Source organism: Ceratosolen solmsi, unplaced genomic scaffold, assembly GCF_000503995.2.
Source record: "Ceratosolen solmsi marchali unplaced genomic scaffold, CerSol_1.0 scaffold10, whole genome shotgun sequence".
Classification (NCBI taxonomy): domain Eukaryota; kingdom Metazoa; phylum Arthropoda; class Insecta; order Hymenoptera; family Agaonidae; genus Ceratosolen; species Ceratosolen solmsi.
The window spans coordinates 4,732,169-4,754,273 of record NW_011948412.1 but is presented as its reverse complement, the minus strand read 5'-3'; the positions used below and the strand labels follow the sequence as shown (position 1 = coordinate 4,754,273).

The window sequence follows — 22,105 nt, the reverse complement described above, 5'->3', positions numbered from 1 at the left end:
TAAATCATTATTCGGATATTTCTGCTTATGATATATCAAGTATGTGGGGCAAGAAATTTGCTGAAATAATAGCGAATAAAGTGAAATAGGATAGCTCCCTGCGATTTACACGATAACAAGACTGGGCTTAATGTTTAGTTTTATTTATTTTATAATACATATAATTTCATACCAAATCTATCTTATTGTAAATAACAAGTTTATGAGTAAAATACAATAAGTTTAACAAGAATAATATGCTTATAAAACAAAGTATCTCTTAAATTTAAAATGATCTAAAAGTAGCTAAATATTGCACGTACAAAAAATTGGCACCATTAAAAAAAAAAAAAAAAGATATATATATATATATATATATATATATCGATACGTAAAATATGTAAATATTAAAAAGATTGTTTTACAAAATCTGAATAGCAAATCATGTTAAATGTAATAAAAGAAATAATAAAATCAGAAATTCGTCCTACTATAATTTTTATACTTGATCGTTAACATTTAACAATGAAATACATTAAAATTTGTACAAAGATTTTTTTTGTTTTCCTTTCAATAAATCTTCAATAGTATATTCTATTACCAAAGAAGAAAAAGAAGAATAAATCGAATTAGTAATAATTTCCACTTTTCATAGAAACGCCATTAGTCTTCTTTTTCCTCTTTTTCTTTTTCTTTTTTTTTTTATCACAAACCTAATTAAAATTTTATATTAAATTTTCAAATTATTAATTAACGATAAGTAAAAATTATAGATCTTATAAGACCATCTCGAATTGTGTCTACTGTATTTCCACCACCAAAACTGAATAAAACACTATCACAGATTTTATGTTGGCTGCAACTTGCTAGTGGATACCAACCTTCTCTATTGAATACAACTCCTATTTTATACAACTGTAAGGAAGAGAATTTTTTATTTAGGCGTTAATTGAACGTAAGAATTTATGAAATTTAGGCATAGTAATTAATTATTTGTATATGTATTCAATAACCTTGTTCTTTTGAACATAAACTGGACGATTGAATGTCACTTCGATTAAATCTTGAACGACAACTTTTGTACTAAAATGGGTGTACGTTAACCGTGTGCCATAGGAATCAAGAAGGTGAGCATACAATATTTCTGTGTACGATGATTTTGGAGGTTGGATATTATTTTGCTGCGAAAGTAACAAACAATTTTCAATATTAACAAGTTTCTAAAAAAATGTTCTACATTAAATTCAACGACGTCGTACCATATTTAGAATCTGCGACGGCACTTGCAAACCGAGCACGCAAATATTCTTGTCCACAATGAAAGTTACAGTGCTGTCCAAAATGTTATTATTGTATATTTCTGTTTGCTGCTCTATAGATCGAACGCAGTAATATTTTGGACTGTCGCGTGCCTCGTTATTAATCAATGCCAATGGCCTTCCTTGGGAAGTACCGCTGCTGTCCTCCATGTGTCTTCGTAAAGCGACTGGCTCTTGAACCAAGCTGGATTGCTCTCCTGTAATCGAAAATGGAAGAAACGAGGAAGACGTGACTAAATTAATCGGACATTCCTCTAAGTCGTACTGAGGCCATTCTAAAATGGTAAGCGGCTGGGATCGTTTCTTCTAAAAGTCAATGACAAGAGGATATTAGTAACAGCGCCGTTAGACGGCGTTGACGGCTACGCGCGCATTACCACATCGCAACAGACCGCTAAGGCTTATAACTTACGGAGAAATCTGTACCAAAAGTCTGCGCACTCGGCAAATTGGCCCTACTCTGGGCATTTAGGGAGAAGCCTTCGGGCATGGGCTCGTCGCTGTTGGGCGACGATATATTCATGAGAAGAGCGAAGGCCTCCTGCTGGGTCAACATGGTCGACTTGCCGGGGCCCTCTGCAAATTCTTGGGGTGTCAAGGTGAGAAATCGAACTTTAGTCAAAGTGTCGCCTATCACAGATTTTAAAAACTTGAGGTCCGACGTGTCCAAGGACTTTCTCAGGCACTCCGCTTTGGCCCATTTCTCCAAAGCATTAAACAAATCCAATTCCGACGAGACGTGCAACTCCTCCTGATCCAAAATCGTCACTATAGTCTCCAGCTCGACGTCGTCCCAGCTAGATTCGTTTATCACTTCGTTGGTCTTTGAGCGCATGATTTGCAGGCATTTCTCCATCAGCACCGGCTCCTCAAACAGCTTCGCAAACTCATAAGCGCGACAAGCCTTCTTCGGCGATAGGTCGGACCACAAGAACTTTGTGCACTCCTCGACGAGGAAGGGCAGCATGTACTTTTTTGCACAGTAGCAGAGTTCGCAGGCGAGCTCGAACGAGCCAAGGTCCACTCGATCCGTATAGATGTACTCGAGCAAGGCCTTGAACGCCTCCGGCTGCACATCCCTTATCGGTATGGGATCGCTCTTCTCCGCCATACCGCCGAAAAACATCGCCTCGAACACCGGACTCGACATGGCCAAGAATACCTTGTGGCCCTCGAGTATCTGTTGATTGGGCTCTTGGCCGACAATGAACCGACAATCCGACCTGAAAAGCCAACGCAACACACACACATCGTTAACAATTTACATAATAGGCATATCATATTTTAAATGCACAACATCGCAAACTGGCGAGAGCAGGGCCCAGTACCACTGTCCCATCTCCAGCAGGTATTGACTCCTTTGGGCGACCTTCTGCTTCGTCGTTTGCCAATCATAGGGCAACACCATAATTCCTCGATCCCAGTCTCGTACCCTCGCTCGATCCAGCACCGATCGCGGTCGCGTGATCAATGAAAAAGCGGCGATCGTGCGTGCATAGCAGCGCGCGATCAAGCATCCAACGGACAACAAAGGTGCTGTGCGAGACGTCGGTTGCGCGGCGACTCCACTATATTTTCGACATACCTTGTGCCGCGAAAACCTATAAATAGGCGCCTCGCTTGGCCTTCGCGCGCGCGTTTACGGCGAACGAAGATGACTGGGGGACTAGTGGGGCCAGTCAACCCCGCGACGACGAGGACGGCATTGCTGAGAATGGCGCGCGCGCCACCCCGAGGGAACGCATACCACCCACCCTGATGTTCACGACTACTTCGTAAATCTGGGCTCCGGGCTTAACTGTCAAAGCAGCGCGCCCAGAAATAGAGGGAGGTAGAGCAGCGCGGGTCGCGCCAAACGGTATTTCCACGTCCACGGAGATGGCGAACAAATCCCACCGCGCCAAGTCTCTCTTTAACTGCGTTATGATCGTCCGCCGTGGCGCTGGTGGCGCTGTTGTTGCCTAGCGTCCTTGTCGCTTTCGCGTTGCGCGTCGCCACCGTTCTAAACCAGCGTCCCACACTCTCCCGCCGCCACGCGTTCTCACTCTCTCTCTCTCTCTCTCTCTCTCTCTCTCTCTCTCTCTTCACTAACTCTCAATATCTCAAACTCATTCCCATTCAATCTCTCACCCTCTCTCTCCCTCTCGACCTCACCCCGCTCTCGCGCACACACACTATCGGCGGCGAGTCGCGCACGGTGTTGTTTGCTGGCTGCGCTGCGCACTCGTGTAATGGGGTGGGGTGAGCGCGGCTTTGTGTCGCTAAGCCGAGGAGGAGAAGGAGCAGCAGCACCTATCATTTAAGGCGAAGCGATAGGAGTCTGGCGTTCGGTTCCCCCCGCGCTCCCCGTGCCAACGACGTTCCGCCTCGAGCTTCGACACTCATTTTGGATTAAGTGAGGTACGCCCTCGCTAGTAGTGATTATCCCGTAACTGTAGAAAGCCACGATTGTTATCACAATTTCTGACAGATTCAGCCGTTTTGTCTCCTGTCTGACTTTGTGGCGGTGGTGGGTTTATTAGGACTATTTTTCGGGGTCAGATATTGCTGGATAGAGAGGAGTGCGCGGGGAGAGTGGCCACCTGCGTCTGTCTACGTTAAAGTGAAATCGTCAAAGTCTCGTCGACGAGATATCGATGCATTACGTGACTACCGGACTTTTTGATTGCGTGCGCGTAAACGCACCACCGAGACTGTCGAACAAATGAAGAGGCAGGATAAGGGGTTAGGTTTGTAGTTGTTTTTCAAGCTGGTCGATTGTCTCTTGGCTTGTTTTTTTGCGGTAATTGGTAATTACGAGCAGTCGTTTCGTTGTAGAGAGGGAGAGTGCGAGTCGGGCGGATTAGCGGATACGTAGTTGCAGCTGGTGGCATCCTTTGGTACAAGATCGAGCGCTAATCGCGATAGTTATCAGGGCACGAGATAAAACGTTCGATCTTTAAAATCCACTCTGCGTTCTCAATCGGTTTTGCACGACGCTTGTATATATCCGAGGTATGTGAGAAGAAATTTTGGATTTACCATGTGGGATTCGGTTTCGGATTCGGATTTGGTATGGAAGAATGGAATTATTCCTGAAATTCCAGTCACTGCTCAGTTACATTCAACAGGTGAGTGAGCACACTTATTATTTATCTATTTATAATAATGTAACCATTGATAAACATTCTAATTGACGCTAATTTAATAATAGAGGAAGAGAAACAAAAACTCTTTATTATAAATGGAACTTTAACAGGGACAAATCTAACGTTTACCGACTTAAAGCGCCTTAGTTCCAAGGGGCTAGTGCACGGTAAGTTTTGGCACTTACCTCTAATTAATGATCTTGGCCTGGTCTTGATTTAATTGTCAATGGGCTTCCATTTTATCTTACTAATAATCTTTTTAGACAATGTTCGAAAATTCGTTTGGCCAAAACTGCTGAGATTGATGGATAGGGATTTCAAGGTGATCAACGATCTTGACAGTATTCATATGTTCGTAGACATAGAAGTGTATGAGCAAATCTTGAAGGATGTCGCGCGTAGCGGCGGCCATATGCCAGTGGATACGTCCGAGGAGGACATGGAGAATTTTCAAAAAGAGTTGACTCAAATAATATGCTGGGTCTTGTCTAAGCACGAGGAGCTAAAGTGAGTGCAGCCAGAATCGTTTGATATCTTATTTATATCAGCTTGGATTTATAACTACGTATTGACAATATTCCAGCTATTATCAAGGATATAACGATGTGGCGGCGACTGTTCTAATAGTCATGGGCTTACAGCAGGGCCTCTATGTTTTGGAAAAAATTTCATTACTATTTTTAGAGAGATTTATGGAGAAAACAATGGAAAAAGTAAATCAAGAGCTTTTTTATATATTTGCATTATTATATAGGGAGCATCCTAAGCTTTTAGAGCACTTGGAAAAGTAATTATTTCATCAGATTTAATGAGCGAGCCATTAAGTAGTTAATTGTTATTGTATCGTTCTCTTTCCTACAGCGTAGAATTGTTTCCACATTTTGCTCTTGCCGAATATACAACATGGTATGCGCATAAGTATGCCGAGAATAGAAAATTGCTTCACAGACTGTTTGATTACTTTCTTGGAGGTCCACCCTTAATTCCATTGTATTTAAGCACCAAAATTGTGGCATACAGAGATAAAGAAATTTTCGATACAATACCAGACATGGGTCCCATGTTCAAAGTCTTGAGTACAGTAAGTTACAACACACTTGCCAATAATTTACAAAACGAGCTCTTATTCGGAGCACTTGGGACAAATATTTCACAAATTGTAGCTACCCGATGACTTGCCGTTCGAAGATCTCTTAAATGAAACGTTAAGTCTCTATGAACAATATCCGCCGAAATCGATAGACAACGATGTCAGGGATTTCGATTCCAAAAGAAAGCTTAAAGAGCAAGAGTGGAAGAAGAAGCTGCAGACTAATGTTGTAAACCGAATATATCCAAAGTTTAATATGTACTTCATAAAGCCACAGTTTTTTAATAGCATGAATACTTATAAGGCCATCACAGTGGTAACGGTTGTAGCTTTTGGTTTATACAGCATGTTAAAAAGTTCTTAATCGGTTGTTCCATTTTTTTTTTTTTTTTTTTCATATTTAAAAACAGGTTCTTTAAGGTACAAGTGACATTTATAAATACATTAGAACACAATTACAAAGATTAAGTTAATATAATTTATTGAAAAATTATATTTAGTTCTTGTCTTAATTTAAGATGATAAATGGACTTGAATTTATTATTATTATTTTTTTTTATTTATTTATTATATATATATATATATTTTTTTTTTTTTTCTTTTAATGTCAGAGACAATTATTTTATTGCACTTTGAATTTAAATTGTACAATGTAATTTATGGGCGAATGTTTGAAAGATGTTTGTATGATAAATGTTTTATTAAAAATCTCTAGCATTCCTCTGCTGCCTTTATTGTATTTAGTATAAGCGAATGCTAACTTGAGGTGCAATTTATAATTTCTACTTCGTATAGCCCAACCACTGAAACTTATACCAATAGTAACATGGACAGATGTAAAACATTTTTTATGTACATATAATCTAGATTTATAATTATATATTCTGTCAAAAATATTTTATGTACTATATTGATAATAGATTATTAATATATAAATATTCAGTATAAAGGTATTTATTGTTTATTAAAGTTTTATTTTATCAATGTTAATTTTCTTATTTGTACAATATCTTGAGTATTTTTTAATAAAATCTGAATAAAATGTTTATACAAATTTGTAAAAATATATTTTTGTTATTCCTAAATATTATTAAATGTAAATAAATTATGCTTTAACAATATTGAAAATAAAATTGTCAAAATTATTACACTAGTGCATTAAATTATTGGTTATATTTCTAATCAGTCAACATTAAATAAAGACGTTTTACAAATCATATGAGTATTAAAAACTATTTGCAATAATTAAATACAAGTATTACAAGAATTTATATTTTTGTCGTATTTCGTAATAAAAATTATTTAGAATTTTAAAAAATCATTCAAATACGTAAAAGAGAATAATTTCAAGAGATATGTGTAGTCATAATAGCCCATGCAAATTAATCTCTGACTCACGAGGCATACAAAATTGAATTTTAACGACCGAGCTTAATTTTAAAATTTTAAAACATTTCTGATATAATCAAGTACTGTACTGTTACGTAAAATTTCCATATGATTTATGCGCGGAAATGATTGGTAGTAAATTTTTTGTTTTTGTTTGTCATTCCAATATGTACAGCCTCTTAAGCTTCTTAAATTTACAGTGCCGTCTCCGTCACCTGTTATCAATTGTGGGTAACCATCTATTGACATCCCTGGCTTATAAAATAACCTACGACACACATATTATAATTAAGATCAATGTTAATATAACAATATTACGCTGCGCATAGTATTTAACAAATTTATGAAGCATTGGATTTTAATTGCCATTACTTTTCAACAGTGTCAACGCTTATTCCATGCAAGCAGTGAAGTTCAACTCCTGGTGGGCTAAAGTTTAGTTGAAATTTTTCGTTATCTTTGCGAAACTCCCAACCATTCGGAACATTTATATCTCTGCAACAGTACAACTTTCCTATAAAACATATTTACATAAGCTCGTTTATAAAAATACAAAATTTAATGAAATGTAAATTTACATCAAATATTGTCTCATATCAGCGAATGTATAATTTTTTAATTGCGTTTCAACAAGGATTTCATTATCTTTCCAAAATAGTTTGGATGGTAATAACCATCCTAAGCTTGGACTTGTAATTTGCTGATCCTTAAGTATACTTTCACGTAATAAGTAAGCCCCTAAATCGTCACCAATTGCAAAAACTTTAAGAGCTTTAACCGATCCACCCCATGCTCCAGCAAGAGTAATCAACATCTTTATATATTTATCTTTCCATTTTTGACTTTGATTTTGTAAGAATATTAAGGACATTGGACCTCCCATACTATGCGCCAGCATAGTTATAGGCTGATTATTATTTATTGCATACGTTTCTTCAACAAGACTCTTTAACTTAACAAAATATTCATTATTTTCATCTGGAATAAAAGTTTCGTAAAACAAAAGGTAATTAATAAATAATTACAATTTTAATAATAAGATTATTATAAAATTAAAAATTGATATAGCCGTGTCATTGTAATTGTATAGCTAATGTGAATTTTTTATAACTATCATTTAAATAACAATTTAAAAATAAAAATGAAATTCCATAGTCTATTTTTAATATTTTAAATCCTTAAGGTAATATTTTAAAATCCTCTAGAGAAGAATTTTAAGTACTAGCTTGACTTTTAACTAACGATAAGCATTCGCGTTAGCTTAGGAACAAGAAAATAATAAAAAAAATAATTGATGAATATAAAAAAATGTTGACTCATTATGCGGAAGTATTACTCGATATATAACGACAAGTAGCTAAAGACTAAATTATCTTAATGTTTCATAGATATTTCATTACTCGGCCCTTTCCTAAAATCATATGGTGCTCCGCGCAAAGAAACATTGCGAATGTATCCCAGATCCTTGACCAGCATATTGGCAATATCTTTAAAATAAGAACCAGGAGAAACTTTACTGGGATCCAAGTACTCCACTACAAAAGGATCTCCCCAGCCTGGTATTTGAATTTCCACCCCATCGGAATTCGTAGTCTTTCTTGTTTCATTATTATACAGAAGTTTCATATTATCGATCTAAGAATTGATAAGTATACTTTATAGTTACAATGGATCATAAAAATTATATATAACGACATCTAATGTAAAACATTTACCCAACAATCTATAATTATTGGAACTAGAAGTTCCAAATTCAACCAAATGTTGAAGAAGTTTGACGATACTTTTTCACACACATAATGCACAACAGAAGTTTTGTTGATTTTTGCTTCAACTTGGCTACCTCCATCTCCTGGAACTATAATTAATATCGAATATAAAACTCTGCTGTATTAATAATGTTGATAAAATTGATTAAATATTGTCCATAACGAAAAGAGTTTTTTTACTTAATATAACAGGTGATCGTTGATTTGCTTTGAAATGATAGGTGTATGTCAGTGATATTGTAAGAAATAAGAAAATCAGAATGTTTGCTAATCCTAAGCGCATACTTTACAGTTCGCGTCAATAGTAACAAATACACTACGTTATATCCTCTCACAATATATAAAAATCGTTCGATGTTTAAGGTCTATTTTTAAGCTCTGAGAATTATTAGATTATTACTCGAGCTTGATCAGTCAGTCGCTCGTCTCCACCAATCTACTTAAATTAATGATACCGACTTCCTTATTTATTTGACTCGTGCATAAAATCAACATTGTGAATTCGAGACAAAATAAATGATTGTCGCGTAGGTCAAGACATCGCTCTATCGCCAATGACGCACTATTGTCATTAAAAGTCAAAAGTAAAATGTGCGAAAGTGCGCGCATGCGGATTTTGTCAAGCAGACGATACGCATCGCGAGGCGTCGGGATTATTTTCACCTTCAAATATAATGAGACATAAATTCAAGAGACAATTCATTGTCACTCACTTGGCCCAGCCACTCTTTTCTCCTATCGTTAATAAAACATTGTTAATATAAACGGATTATTAATTAATTTTACAACCAATTTACTAATTCCTTTCGAAAGCTCATACTTATTCCAAATTCATTTTCCCCGACGGTCACTCATTTCCCAATCAATAAAAAATGTCCAAACATTTTTTTTTTATCGCTTAAACACGCAAATGGCAATATCAATGCGCATGTAATGTTTAATATATAGTATAAGTGTACAAATGAATTATAATAATGGATGTCGCAATGGTTGTTGAGTCACATTCTGTTAAATCAATTGCCGTCTCGTGAGAAAAATTTTTTACCGTTCACGGGCGAGTAGTGCCTCGTACAAATTTTTCTTTATTTATAAGACTATTAAATGCCCATTAGTTTACAAATAGCTGATTTTACATGCGTATGCGTATACGTGAAAAGTTGGTGCTCAAAGAAAATAATATAAATAGATTGGCCAATGGATCCTAGGGAAGTCGAATAAAAATTGGAAGTGCAACGACGCCATCGTCGAACGGCACACGTCGACGTCAGAGGTACCGCTATTGTTGTGTACAGTATTTAAAAAAAGCCCGGCTCCGTTTTTTTTCTCATAGCATTCACATTTAAAAGGTAAATCTTTGAGGTGATCTCAATTTCGTTAACGCGTTAAATCTTGATGCATTGATTTTGCCGTATTATTAATTAAGTAATGTGGATTTAATGATCGTAGGATGGCCGAGGTAAAGCCAGAGCATAAACCCGAGGATGGAGAAAATTATTCGATGGGAAATAATGTGGATCCGAAAAATGTGCAGGAATTAACGCAATACGTAAGCTAACGAGTGATAAAGCTTTATAGAAATATTTTTACGCTTTTACGCAATTGTCGCCTTCTGTTGGCGAAACATTTATATACGATAGTACGACCTATCATTGTTGCATACAACTACTTTTTTGCATATATTTTTCGCAGGTACAAACGCTACTACAGAGTATGCAAGATAAATTTCAAACAATGTCGGATCAAATTATCAATAGAAATATCCTTTTGTAACAAAATTAATAACGATAATTTATATTAATTACATAACCTCAAATCACCGTGGCATTTGTGAATTTTTTCTTTAAAAATCATTATGTTTAAATAAGGTATAAAATGATTGGTAGTGATTCATTTATTCGTTTATTCATTCATTTATTCATTAATTTATTTCTTTTTATATATTAAATTGTGTCTTTTTATTGTTCTATACTAATTTCATACAGATTAATGCAAATATTTACATAAGTCCTTAATTATAAGTACTAGATGAAATGGGAAATAGAATAGATGATTTGGAAAAGAACATTGCTGATCTTATGACTCAAGCAGGAGTAGATGGCACTGAAAAATAATTCACCAATTTTCTTACATCATAATATTATGGATTAATCAATTGATCATAAATTATATAATTTGCACCGAGTACAATATAATTCTAACATAATAGTCCGCTTCTTGTATATTACATGTCGCGAAAACTTTGTATACAAACATTTGTAAGTTAATAACATTTTACCTAAAAGAATATTGCTTTATATAAGTTAGCACTAATAATAATTGATACTTTTAATCAACGAGGGCGTTAAGTTCTTCTGACATTTTGGCAAAGACGGTACCATTCTAAAAATTAGTCGATTTGCTTTTTTTTGCTTGTCTTCGTTTCTAGCTATTCTTTTCTAAAATAGCATGAAAAAGCAATCAATTAGTAATTTACAGTTACATAGTTTTAAGTCTAGATCTCACGGATTTTTTTTCTTCAATAGAAGAGGATTCTTCAGATTCTTCCGAACTCTCATCAAATTCTTCTACTTGTACAGAATCTGATGAATTTGTATGACCAGTTTTGGAAGAATCCTAAAATAGACATCAAATCAATTCACATTCATGTAGAATATTTTAATTTATAATATAATTAGCAATAATAATTACTATGCATATATTAATTACTATGTTTAATAAATGGTATTTACCAAAGATTCTGTAGTTCTGTTTAGTTTCTGTTTTCTTAAAATTGCCGGCGAAGGTGAGAATTGATTATGTAAATTCATTAATGAATGCGCTTGACGAAAACCAGATCGTTTAATAGAGCTTAATTTTGTAAATGATTCCGATGATTTCATAAGGCCACGAAATTCCTAAATAATCATATTATATTATTATATGTATGTTGCATTTTGGAGAAAATTGTTTTAATTCTACACAATAATATTGTACAATAATCTTAAGTTACCCCATTAATTTCTCTTCTCGTAATTTGATAGTCCTGCGTATCGAGAGGATAAAAAATATTTAATTCCGTGATTATTCGTATTAAAAAAAACACACACACACACAGAAAAAAAAATCAATAATTTCATTTGTTAATATGCAGGTATTAGTGATATAATAGATATAGAATTATTATATTATTAAAAATTTATTACTTGTAGATCCTGTGCCTCGTTAATTTCTGCGACGTCTTGATAAGCTTTTGTAAAAAGTTCCAGAGCCTTCGCATGAAAGCTAAGCTGCACCGTTACGAAATTTAAAAGTATTTTTTTCAAGTCATGTAGTTTTTGCTTTTCAAACGAATCAATTTGCTCCTCAAGCCCTTTTACAACTCGAGATACTTCAACCGTTGCCTTCATTAAGTTAGACTTAGCTTGAGACTAATTAAATCGACAATTTAATTAAAGAAATTATTTTGAAGGTTAAATTTGATGGGAAGCATTAATTAAAATGATTCATATAGCAATTATAAGCTTATACAAGTTTAACAAATAATCTTAAGCCTTAATCGTTTAAAGTAAACATAATAAGACCCGTTGTTTTTAATTTTTATTTATTTTTTCTTTTTTTCTTTTTTCTTTCTGTTCTTTTTTTTTTTTTTGCATTTAAAAGGATACGATTTTCTGTTGATTTTTAGGATTTTCATCCCGAATTTTATCCAATAGACGTTTACGTTTAAGCTCCTCGTCTCGAGCGGTAAAGATACTCTTAACATTGTCCTTAGCGCGTTTGCAAGCGTTTTGATATTGTGATAAAGGGCCAATAACTTTTGAATTAAGCCTCTGAACTTCGGCATCCCTGAAAATTCAGCATCGTAAATCAAAATTACGACTGATGCAATTACTCAAGCAATTACTTGTACTTCTTGTAAATTCTTTTAATGGCATATCTATCTACCTGTAATCACCGATCATGGATAGTGTGTTGGCAAAGTTCACGAGGCACGTACTCATCGATCGATTTATTTCCTCCGAGTTGGCATATGTTTGTATCGTCTTAGCAACTTCGTCGTTCTTATCTCTGAGCCTAAGAAGAAACATAAATTCACTTTGAATAACTATAGAAATTAAAATTGCATCCCTTGCGTATTTGCAACCATCCCGCCTCTGATTTACGTGAAATGTAAAGTCTCGAGTTATTTTCACTCGATTATGCTGGCGCATTGACGTAAATGAAATTAAATTATTTGCATGAAACACGCACGCCGGATATTTAAACGGAAAATCAATGGCCAACAAGTCGTGGTAAGGTAGACCGTTCACCTGGCTGCTTTCCTCGTGTAAGCTGCGAACATCGTACAGAACTCTGCGAAATGCTTCTCCACAACGTCAATCCTTTCCTGCACGAATTTCGCCTCGCGCTCGCTGCTGCTGCTCAAAAGAACATGAGATAGTCACTTATTAGAATTGATGTGCCATCGATGTGCGAGGCTGCGTACGAGCGCAATTTACCCAATATTATGTTGCGATCTCGCACGAAACATCGCGTCTACGCTGACGGGACGTCAAAAACTAGGCCGTTGCGATTTGTTACGATTGCCTGGGAACGAATTCAACGAACCACCGACATGTACAGTGCGTGCGTGCGTGAGTCCGTGCGTGCGTGAGTCCGTGCGCGCGTGTGTGTAACACCGATGAATAACAGTTGACTTCTGTCAGCAGGTGGTGCTTTTATTATGCCCGCACCCCCTACGCGTAACCAGGCGAGCCGTGTGCCGTACGATGTATGGCAGCTTGGTTTTCTACCCCTGAATTCGATAATGGCGTTCTATAAATTTATAATTTTGTATTTTTCGGTTGCCCAGGGTTTTGTTATTAGGATTTGTGCAATTTTATTATTATTTTTGTTTTGTTTTTTGTTTGTTTTATTTGTCATTGGAATCGATGAAAGGAAATCAAAGGTAACGACATTATTCAAGCAATTTTTTTTTAATTTTGTTTACTACTAATAACTTAACGTAATATAAAATTAAAATATGCGCCCGCTTGTGTAATTTGATTATTGATTTATTCCTTCTTCCTAATGATCTGTTTTAATGATTGCAAACGAGTGGCCCGCACCAGCACCCACCATCACAGCCGATCCATTAGGCACATTTACTTTAGTGGGTACGAAAATATCGTTAGTGCTTCCGTTTCCACAATTTCCGTGCTCGTTCCATCCCCAAGACAGAATACTCCCGTCATCTAAAGTTATTAATTCGGTAAATTGTCGTTAAATTAGTCTTGAAAATCGGTATCGATGTAATTATAACGTTACCGGCAAGCGCGATATTATGCTCTGATCCTACTGATAATTGATTAATCGTTATCGAAGCCAGTGCGGCTTTTGGTTTCCAAAATTCAGTTGTCGAGGTAGATTTCGAACGACCCAATTGACCATACGAATTTCTTCCCCAGCACAACACTTTTTTATCATCTGCGATATAATAATTTACATTTTTATCTATAACAATTTAATAAAAGTAAAAGGGCTGCGCATATTGTTATGGCTATTCTTACTGGTTAAAATAATCGAATGCGTCCAACCACAATAAATTTTATTGCAACCATCGATGTTTTCAATTTTAATTGGTCGTAGTGTTCGTTTGTGTAGCGATGGATCAATTCCTAATTGACCATATTTATTATCACCCCAGGCAAACACTTCGTTAGTTGCTGTTATAACTGCGGTATAGTGTTGCCCGCAAGAAACATGTTTGACTGGTTGCAAATCTGAAACTGTCGAATAAGATATCGAATTAGAAAATCTTTTTAAATCTTTTACACATATATTCTTTTATCAATATGTTTTATCAGTATGTTGCGCATCGTTATTCATCCGAGACGTTTTTAAATGACATTTTTAAAGTCACCCATTCGAATGTCAACAACGTCCAAGTATTTAAGAAAAAGATTATGAATTTTATAAATCATTTTACGCTTGTTGACTTAGATTTATTTGACTTTAACCACAAATTGTAATCGGCCGATACAATGCCTACATTATAATTCGTTTTATTATAGAATTTTGTAAATTTCACAAATTTACAAATCAACGAATCATAGCTTTTACACTAAACATATCAATAAAAAAATACTTTTATTAAAAATCCGACAAACAATTATTAGATTAACAATCTTAAGCATTGGCCAAGAAGATTATTTCACAATTCATTAAGGTCTTGAATTTAATGCAAGAACATAATTCGTACCTTCTGAAAAGCTGTCGGAAAAACGGACGCCATGAACGTTAATTCCAAGCTGACCTTTGGTCGCAGCTCCGCTAACAAAAAGTCTCGAGTCACGAGTAATGAAAGCCGAATGCCTCAGTCCCATCGATATCCCTTTAACAGCACTATTCAATTTCAATTTCAGGGGCTTTTCGATCTTGGTGCCGATCGTGATCGAATTCAAGCCTAATTGTCCGTAAGTATTTGAGCCCCAGACGAAGCAGTCGCCATTGTCCGTAACTGCCATTGACGAGTCCCAGCCACAGGCTACGTCCACGATCCTTTCACCATCGAAACCGTCCAACTTCTGAAAGCGCGAGGTAGCATTCTTCAGTCCAGTCTGACCCTTGTCGTTCCAGCCGCAACTATAGACACCGCCAAATTTGTCCAGGAGAAGAGTGTGACCCGCTCCACCGACGATCTTTTTCACATGCTCCACCTTTAAATTCACGGATGTCAGGCAAACTTCTTCCGCTATCGTTAGTTCGTCCTTGTTAAAATCGCCGAGGCCGAGCTGACCGTGCGAGTTTGCACCCTACGTACATTTTACCGTGTTAAGATATTAACGTATTTACGATCTATAATTTGTTGTTATAAATTTTTTTGATGAAAGAAGAAAGATTAATTGATGTAAACAATTGGTGATAAAAGTCTGTGCCTATTACAACTAATTACCTACGATTATTAATTAAGCCTTTTCAAACTTTATTATTATTATTAATTTTCTTTTTTTTTTTTTTTTTTTTTTTTTTTTTTTTTTTTTTTTTTTTTTATTAATTATGATCTTATCATTAAATATTATGTCTCGGGCTAAAGATAATATCACTAAAGCTCACTTCCGCAAACAACTAAAAATCAAAGTCTTAAAGACTTTCTCTACCGTTCGTACGGTCTTTTTGAATTGTAGCGCGGTAAGTTAGAATGCGCAAGCGCACTATCACAATACGCACGTGCAAATTACCAAATAGAAATGAAATTTACCCGCCGACATATTTTAATTACAGAATCATATTATTCAAAGATAAGAGGCAAATATTAATAATTTACATTCAACAATGAAATATAGACAGTTGTTTCCTTACCCATGAAAACAAACGATAATCGGGCATAGTAATAATACCTCTACAATCCTACAATAATTATTCATAAATCCAACGTCCCCCGTAACTCCAATTAGTCAAATTCACAGTAGTGAATTTCTAGTCCTTTTAAATTTTATTCACACCATAAACGCTGCGTAAGCTCTTCAGTTTAAATTCAGTAAAGATAAGTAAAGAAAGATTTTTTTTTCAATTTGATGACAATACTGCCGCTGAAGTGGGGAGCTCTGTTACGATTTTGTTTTGGCTAAGCGAATTCAAAAATTACACGAACGTCGCGCTGATAATCAACTAAATTGTCGTACATCATCGGCGCAGACAGAAAAATAATTCGAAACTTTTGATATATCAAATTCGAATTTATAATTAACAGAAATTCCATTCGCCTCGTATCATTGCATTACCGTCCAATCAAATTCGAACAATGTAAACAGTCACTTACGACCAATACAATAAACAACAAAATAAATAACGATTCGATAAAAATTCACCTCGACTTTATTTTCGCGCATTGCACGCATCGCATGTGCCTTCAGCCTTCGCACAACAATGCACAACATACGTGTGCTGGCGGCGGAGGCAGCGGCGGAGGCGGCGGCGTCAGACCCTCGAGTTAAATACGTTGAAAGCGCCATCTGCGTTTGAGAACGCCCCCAGTTGTCTCGCATTGAATCATCTTCTCGAGGCGCAAGGCATTCTAATTCTTAACAATACTTCAACCAATACTGTCTTATTGACATCGATTAGTAGTACAAACATTGGCGTTTTAATTTTTGATAAACGGTAAGTAGACTGTGGACGTATTAATGGTGACAGTGCAACGTCTAGTTTTACAGTTCATATTACGATCTTAACGCGATACAAGTTTTTTTTCGAGAACCGGCGCTCGTCATGATTTTTGGTTAGAGTGTACATGTCTATCGATTTTCACAACGCCCCGCTGATTGCATTATCGCGTCTCTTGGCCTATTATTTTACTTACAGTCCCCTGTTACTTCTCTTTTTCAGAGTGAACGAGAACGCATTTTTGATAGCAGCAACGCAATCCCAAGCACGTGTGATTCATAATGGGTAAATATTTTATATGGTATTGGTTAGGTTGTAGCGGTTATTGGTTATATCGCGCTCTATCTAAATTAGTACGCTAGCCGTCACTTGGCGTCTTGCGCCTAATATATGCTCAAACTTTAGCAAAGGTATAATTAATTTAAGTTCAATTATTCATATCATATTCTCTTTGCTTTATGTGGATTTTTCAAATTTCTTATTCTTCCATGTGTTTGTACATCGCGAACAAGCGCTTTCTCATATGTTTATTAAACTACAAGCATTCAATGTTTTTACTCGTTCTTAATTATTTGCTGGACTAAGGAAGTTACGTTGTAGAAACGAATGTTATATTGGAAATGGCCTCTATTAGAAATAAATGAATTGTATGTTAAATTTACAGCAAATCATTGTTTGTAAACACTGCTTATGGTTCGATACTTAAAGTACTTGCTTATCAGTAATTTTGGAAATAACAATTAATTCTAAATATCTAATTTATCGCCCAATTAATTATACTTCTTTGCATGGCGAGACATATCGATTACGTTATTTAATGATAATTTTATTATTTTTTAAATTACAATATAATCAACGAAATCACTTGTTCGTTGTAATTTTATTTATTTAAATATTGTCTGGAGCATTGATAGGCAAGAAAGTACGTGTAGCGATAAAACTAGCGTTTGAGAAATTAAGTTCAATGCATTTTATTTAATATAAGGCCATCGCTTACTTAACTACTTAAGCTATTTATCAATTTAGCTATTATGTTATTACTTATAACATTATTTGGACATTATTTGTATATTTTAATTTGGATATTATCCGTCGTTGTTTACCCAACAGTTAAGATGGTGCGTGGTAGAGGCGGGATAATTAGAGGCAGAGGAATGGGTCGTGGAATGGGTTATCTTCCTAAGCGGATATTCATGCCTCGTCATCCATTCGATTTAACCTTATGTGACGGTGCTTTTCCCAGAGTAAAGCCAGCACCCGACGAAGCAGATTTCACCGCCGCATTACTCAAAAAGAATTCAGACATGTGTCCAACGCCAAAAGAACAAACCTCTATTGTTAATTTAGTTGCCAAACTACAGACTGTGTTAGATAATTTAATTGTTGCACCCGGTACATTTGAAGCTTGCGTAAGTCTTGTCAAAAACTAGATCTTGTAAAGCAGAATTCAAAGAACAAATGCTTCATGATTTAAGAGAAATTAAATGTAATAGCAATATGGTATTTCTGTGCGGTTTTACTTAATTTTTATTTATTTATAGCAATTGGAAGAAGTGCGTCAAGTAGGTAGTTTCAAAATGGGAACAATGATCAAAGGCCATAATGTTGCAGATATTGTTGTCATTCTTAAGACATTACCAACAAAGACGGCCGTTGAAGCACTTGGTAACAAAGTTCAATTGGACTTGAAGGTACAAAGTCCAAAAGAAACTTTTAGATTAACTCAAACAGAACGAGGATTGGATATAACGAGTAACGAGGCGACAGTTCGCGTTTTAATAACAACGCTTCATCAGAATCTACGGAAATTAGAGCCTGATCAACATTTAGATATTAAGATATGCCAAGGTAATTAAATGGATTAAAATTCTTATTAAACATCATTATTGCTCGATGTGCAATGACACGAGGCTATGACATTACTTTGAAATGCTTTTACTCAGGTCATTTAGCAGCGATTAGACATTCGCGTTGGTTCGAAGAAAATGCTCACCATTCCAGTATCAAAGTTTTAATACGCTTATTAAGAGATTTAAGAACAAGATTCGAAGGACTAGAACCGCTATCGCCTTGGATGCTAAATGTCTTAGCTCATAATGCTATAATGAATAATCCAAGCAGGCAAGCTTTACCAATCAATCAGGCTTATAAAAGAGTACTTCAACTTCTTTCATCGGGACTCTTCCTTCCAGGATCAGCGGGTACGAATAAGGATATTATAACGGAATAATGTTATGAAGTGTTAAAAGGAGAAAATTATTTTGTCTGCAACCTATGTAAAGTCCTCTATATTCACCAAATTCATTCAATCAACTACTTTCTATAAATAATTTCTCGCAAATAAGTTTGCAACAATTTTTTATTTCTCTTCGCTCATATCAGGCATTAAAATTTATACTTTAATTATATTTATCTTTCAGGTATATCGGATCCTTGCGAAGGTGGTAGTATTCGTGTTCATACATCCATGAGCTTAGAGCAACAGGACTTAGTTTGTTTAACAGCTCAGACTTTGCTACGAGTCCTTGCACATGGAGGATATAGGCCATTACTGGAAGGCGGAAACAAATTAGCGGTTGAAATGAGTGTCTGGTCAGGTGGTGTTGTCGCGAGTCCGTTAGAAAAAGCGTATGAGCCACCGACGGAACAGGAACAACAAGAGGATATGGATGAAAGTAACGAAGAAATGATTGCTGAGAGTGCGTAAGTTTCACGTGGTTATGATAATGTGCAAAGATCTTTATATTAGTTTCCATGGTTTTGTTTATTTTTCCTTTTTTTTTCCTCTTTTTTTTCTCTTCTTTAAATTATTACACAATAATATTTTGACAATGTCGATGAAAGCTAACTATTGTGGCAGACTTATAATGTAAGTTTATTGTATAAGAAACGAACGAATTGTGGACAAATTTTATATATTTCATGATTGCCTCCAAGTTTTGTTCACTTACCGTTTTTAAACGTAATAAAATTTGTAGTATAAACACATGCTCATACATCAAGCCAATAATTTAGAAGAATACAAAATAAATAAATATATATATATATATATATATATATATATATATATATATATATATATATGTATGTATATATATGTATATATATGTATATATATATATATCTACGTGTACGCTTTTTTGCTAATGATTGTTTTTATAACAATATAACTTTGAATTCGAGTAATAATAAAGTCGTTTCCTATATTCAATTAAAAAATATTCATTTACTAACCAAAAACTTTATTAAATATATTTCAAAACGTAAGCAATTGTTTAATTAAATAATATGAATATAAATGTCAATACACGATATGTAAATTAATGATATGTAATACTGACTATGTGAGAAATGTTTAAAAATATTGTCACGTATATTATATAGCGCATGGATCACTATCCATAGATCTTGAAATTTTCGCACAGTTAATTTTTGTAATTCCTTTATGCATTGGCACCAAGAACAGTTTCCCATCTGGCATGCAAACACAGACTTTATATTGATCCTGAACATCATTCGACGGACTTGGTAGAAAAGCTGATGCTATTGGAATTTGCGGTAAATTAATGTTATCTTTGGCATCAATGACAATATCGCCATTTCGACTGCGTAAAAATATATCATTTTTTGCTGTCCAGATAATATTTTTAGAGTCGAAACTTGTGCCTTCCGCTCCATGCAAGAATATAGAATCATCCGATATTATAGACAGATCGCTCTTCTTAGGCGCCGCGATCCTGTGGGTTTGAGTAACGCCGACTTCAATTTTTTGTACACCTTGTGGAAGGCCAAAGTTTGGAAACTCCGTCGAAAAGATCGGTGATCCACTCCGGGGATCCTTAATTTGGAAGGATTCAATCTGAGAAATCGATGTTCCATTTTTAAGTATTTGTAAATTAGACCAGGCCATACTGTGTTGTCGATTTGCTACTTGAATGTGAACCCCTCCGCCATCACCTATAAGCTCAATTGGCTCGTCTCCAAAACCTTCACAAATACCTCTATGTAGGCATACCTATAAAGTAAATTTGTCAAACGTTTGTTTTTTAAACGGAAATATGGAAGTGAGTTTCAATTTAAAGCTATTTATCAAACATTTTCAAAATAAATACATGTTAATTTATTTGTAAAACTTACTCTGTCTAAATCAGTGTTGCCATAAAATTTAACCAAATCCTGTTCAGGAATTACTTCGAAAGCTTCCATTCCTTGACTTACTCTCAGCACTATCAAAATCGTGAAATTTAGAAGAAGGTTGCAAAAGCCAATAACAGCCAAAAGAAGAGTTAACATCCAAACGCATTGGTGGCTTGTTTTTTCGTCCTTTGAGCACTGGCTATCGTTGGTATCACGACTTTTGTACCAACTGTCCTGCTGCAGCAATTTTCCCGAAGAGTACATTGGCTGTCTGAAATCGCAAGTTTCCGTAAAATTGTATAAAAATTTTGTAGAAAAAAAAAAAAAAAAATAATAATAATTATAATAATAACAATGATGATCATGATAATAATAATAATATTGTAATTAAAGCTCACGACATCTCAAATTGTAATGTCTTATTGGATTCCTTAATTGCATTGTATAGAGATCATCTGATGTTATGCAGAGCAAAGTAGTTGCCAACATCATTGACTCTTTCTATTCATTGCGCATCCATACACCTCCTTCCCCAATGCGTTAAAATACTTTTAATTAACTTAAATGGGCAGCCTATAGTCGACGATTGACGTGTGTAGCAATGAGTTGGCGTGCTTATGCCAACGAAGCTTTTAATTTTAATTTTTCAATCACGCGTATGCGTTGGTAAGTGAAAATGATTGCGAAAGGCGAATTCGCGAGGGGTCGTCGACGATGTGAAGCAGTTCGTGGAGAAGAGAAACAACGAAAGGAGTTAAAATCGTTAAAGGTTGAGCGTTATACCTCGGGGGCTTAAAGTCCTTGTCACGTTTCTTAACGACGATCAGCGGACCGTCACTGTTGGATAAATTATCCTCGGCGGTTCTGGAAAAGGACGGCGAGGCCTCTTCGTTGCTTCGATGTTGATCGTACAAATTCGTCATATCTGACGGATGCCACTACCACCGGTTTCGCGCTCCCTTCCTACGACCAACCGCAATGGCAATCGAAGAATTTCAATGCAAACTCAAAGAGAAAGAGAGAGAGAGAGAGTGAGTGAGTGAGTGATGAGTGGAGGTAGGGAGGAAGTGTGCGCGCGCACCAACGAAGCCGAAGCTCCGAGGATCGAGGGAAAGCTTTTCGGACTCTAAAGTCGTCGTGGCGCTTGCGCTTCGCCGTCCCAAGGATCGA

At 35.6% G+C, this 22,105-nt stretch overlaps 8 protein-coding genes across 10 annotated transcripts; 3 read left to right on the top strand and 5 right to left on the bottom strand.

The window, feature by feature from the left end:
- Positions 1-690: 690 nt before the first annotated feature.
- Positions 691-3,316, bottom strand: LOC105367838 (BTB/POZ domain-containing protein 2-like). 2 transcript variants are annotated; one of them, XM_011506669.1, is made up of 5 exons: positions 2,627-3,316; positions 1,711-2,521; positions 1,239-1,604; positions 993-1,160; positions 691-894 (listed from the first exon to the last, which is right to left on the bottom strand). In XM_011506669.1, exons 1-5 carry the CDS (start codon positions 2,704-2,706, stop codon positions 730-732), a joined length of 1,590 nt encoding a protein of 529 aa, XP_011504971.1. In that variant the 5' UTR covers positions 2,707-3,316; the 3' UTR covers positions 691-729. The 2 variants fall into 2 exon arrangements, with proteins under 2 accessions (XP_011504971.1, XP_011504963.1); XM_011506661.1 differs by lacking the exons at positions 691-894; positions 993-1,160 and having other exon boundaries at positions 1,209-1,604; positions 2,596-3,314.
- A 1,004-nt stretch (positions 3,317-4,320) lies between these two features.
- LOC105364374 (TBC1 domain family member 20) lies at positions 4,321-5,898 on the top strand. Its single transcript, XM_011502286.1, has 6 exons — positions 4,321-4,408; positions 4,492-4,593; positions 4,690-4,933; positions 5,010-5,213; positions 5,288-5,507; positions 5,590-5,898. Exons 1-6 carry the CDS (start codon positions 4,321-4,323, stop codon positions 5,878-5,880), a joined length of 1,149 nt encoding a protein of 382 aa, XP_011500588.1. The 3' UTR covers positions 5,881-5,898.
- A 910-nt stretch (positions 5,899-6,808) lies between these two features.
- On the bottom strand, positions 6,809-8,997 carry LOC105367828 (group XV phospholipase A2). Its single transcript, XM_011506649.1, has 6 exons — positions 8,855-8,997; positions 8,621-8,763; positions 8,306-8,540; positions 7,484-7,883; positions 7,278-7,400; positions 6,809-7,173 (listed from the first exon to the last, which is right to left on the bottom strand). Exons 1-6 carry the CDS (start codon positions 8,955-8,957, stop codon positions 6,954-6,956), a joined length of 1,224 nt encoding a protein of 407 aa, XP_011504951.1. The 5' UTR covers positions 8,958-8,997; the 3' UTR covers positions 6,809-6,953.
- Positions 8,998-9,846: 849 nt separating this feature from the next.
- LOC105367806 (heat shock factor-binding protein 1) lies at positions 9,847-11,127 on the top strand. Its single transcript, XM_011506618.1, has 4 exons — positions 9,847-10,020; positions 10,121-10,220; positions 10,364-10,430; positions 10,697-11,127. The coding sequence occupies exons 2-4, from the start codon at positions 10,122-10,124 to the stop codon at positions 10,783-10,785; spliced, it is 255 nt and encodes an 84-aa protein (XP_011504920.1). The 5' UTR covers positions 9,847-10,020; position 10,121; the 3' UTR covers positions 10,786-11,127.
- Positions 11,112-13,089, bottom strand: Fam92 (CBY1 interacting BAR domain containing protein Fam92). Of its 2 annotated transcripts, XM_011506629.1 has the most exons (7): positions 12,964-13,089; positions 12,599-12,727; positions 12,319-12,499; positions 11,857-12,081; positions 11,664-11,696; positions 11,404-11,568; positions 11,112-11,287 (listed from the first exon to the last, which is right to left on the bottom strand). In XM_011506629.1, exons 1-7 carry the CDS (start codon positions 12,993-12,995, stop codon positions 11,150-11,152), a joined length of 903 nt encoding a protein of 300 aa, XP_011504931.1. In that variant the 5' UTR covers positions 12,996-13,089; the 3' UTR covers positions 11,112-11,149. The 2 variants fall into 2 exon arrangements, with proteins under 2 accessions (XP_011504931.1, XP_011504940.1); XM_011506638.1 differs by lacking the exon at positions 11,664-11,696 and having other exon boundaries at positions 12,964-13,088.
- A 583-nt stretch (positions 13,090-13,672) lies between these two features.
- Sergef (secretion regulating guanine nucleotide exchange factor) lies at positions 13,673-16,333 on the bottom strand. Its single transcript, XM_011506605.1, has 5 exons — positions 15,995-16,333; positions 14,895-15,447; positions 14,203-14,421; positions 13,961-14,119; positions 13,673-13,887 (listed from the first exon to the last, which is right to left on the bottom strand). Exons 1-5 carry the CDS (start codon positions 16,019-16,021, stop codon positions 13,721-13,723), a joined length of 1,125 nt encoding a protein of 374 aa, XP_011504907.1. The 5' UTR covers positions 16,022-16,333; the 3' UTR covers positions 13,673-13,720.
- Positions 16,334-16,667: 334 nt separating this feature from the next.
- Positions 16,668-20,343, top strand: LOC105367786 (interleukin enhancer-binding factor 2 homolog). The gene is made up of 7 exons (XM_011506579.1): positions 16,668-16,795; positions 17,021-17,083; positions 17,909-18,207; positions 18,340-18,646; positions 18,742-18,999; positions 19,219-19,501; positions 20,265-20,343. Exons 2-7 carry the CDS (start codon positions 17,080-17,082, stop codon positions 20,299-20,301), a joined length of 1,188 nt encoding a protein of 395 aa, XP_011504881.1. The 5' UTR covers positions 16,668-16,795; positions 17,021-17,079; the 3' UTR covers positions 20,302-20,343.
- On the bottom strand, positions 20,112-21,938 carry Scgbeta (sarcoglycan beta). Its single transcript, XM_011506591.1, has 3 exons — positions 21,719-21,938; positions 20,936-21,206; positions 20,112-20,813 (listed from the first exon to the last, which is right to left on the bottom strand). Exons 1-3 carry the CDS (start codon positions 21,856-21,858, stop codon positions 20,175-20,177), a joined length of 1,050 nt encoding a protein of 349 aa, XP_011504893.1. The 5' UTR covers positions 21,859-21,938; the 3' UTR covers positions 20,112-20,174.
- Positions 21,939-22,105: the final 167 nt, after the last annotated feature.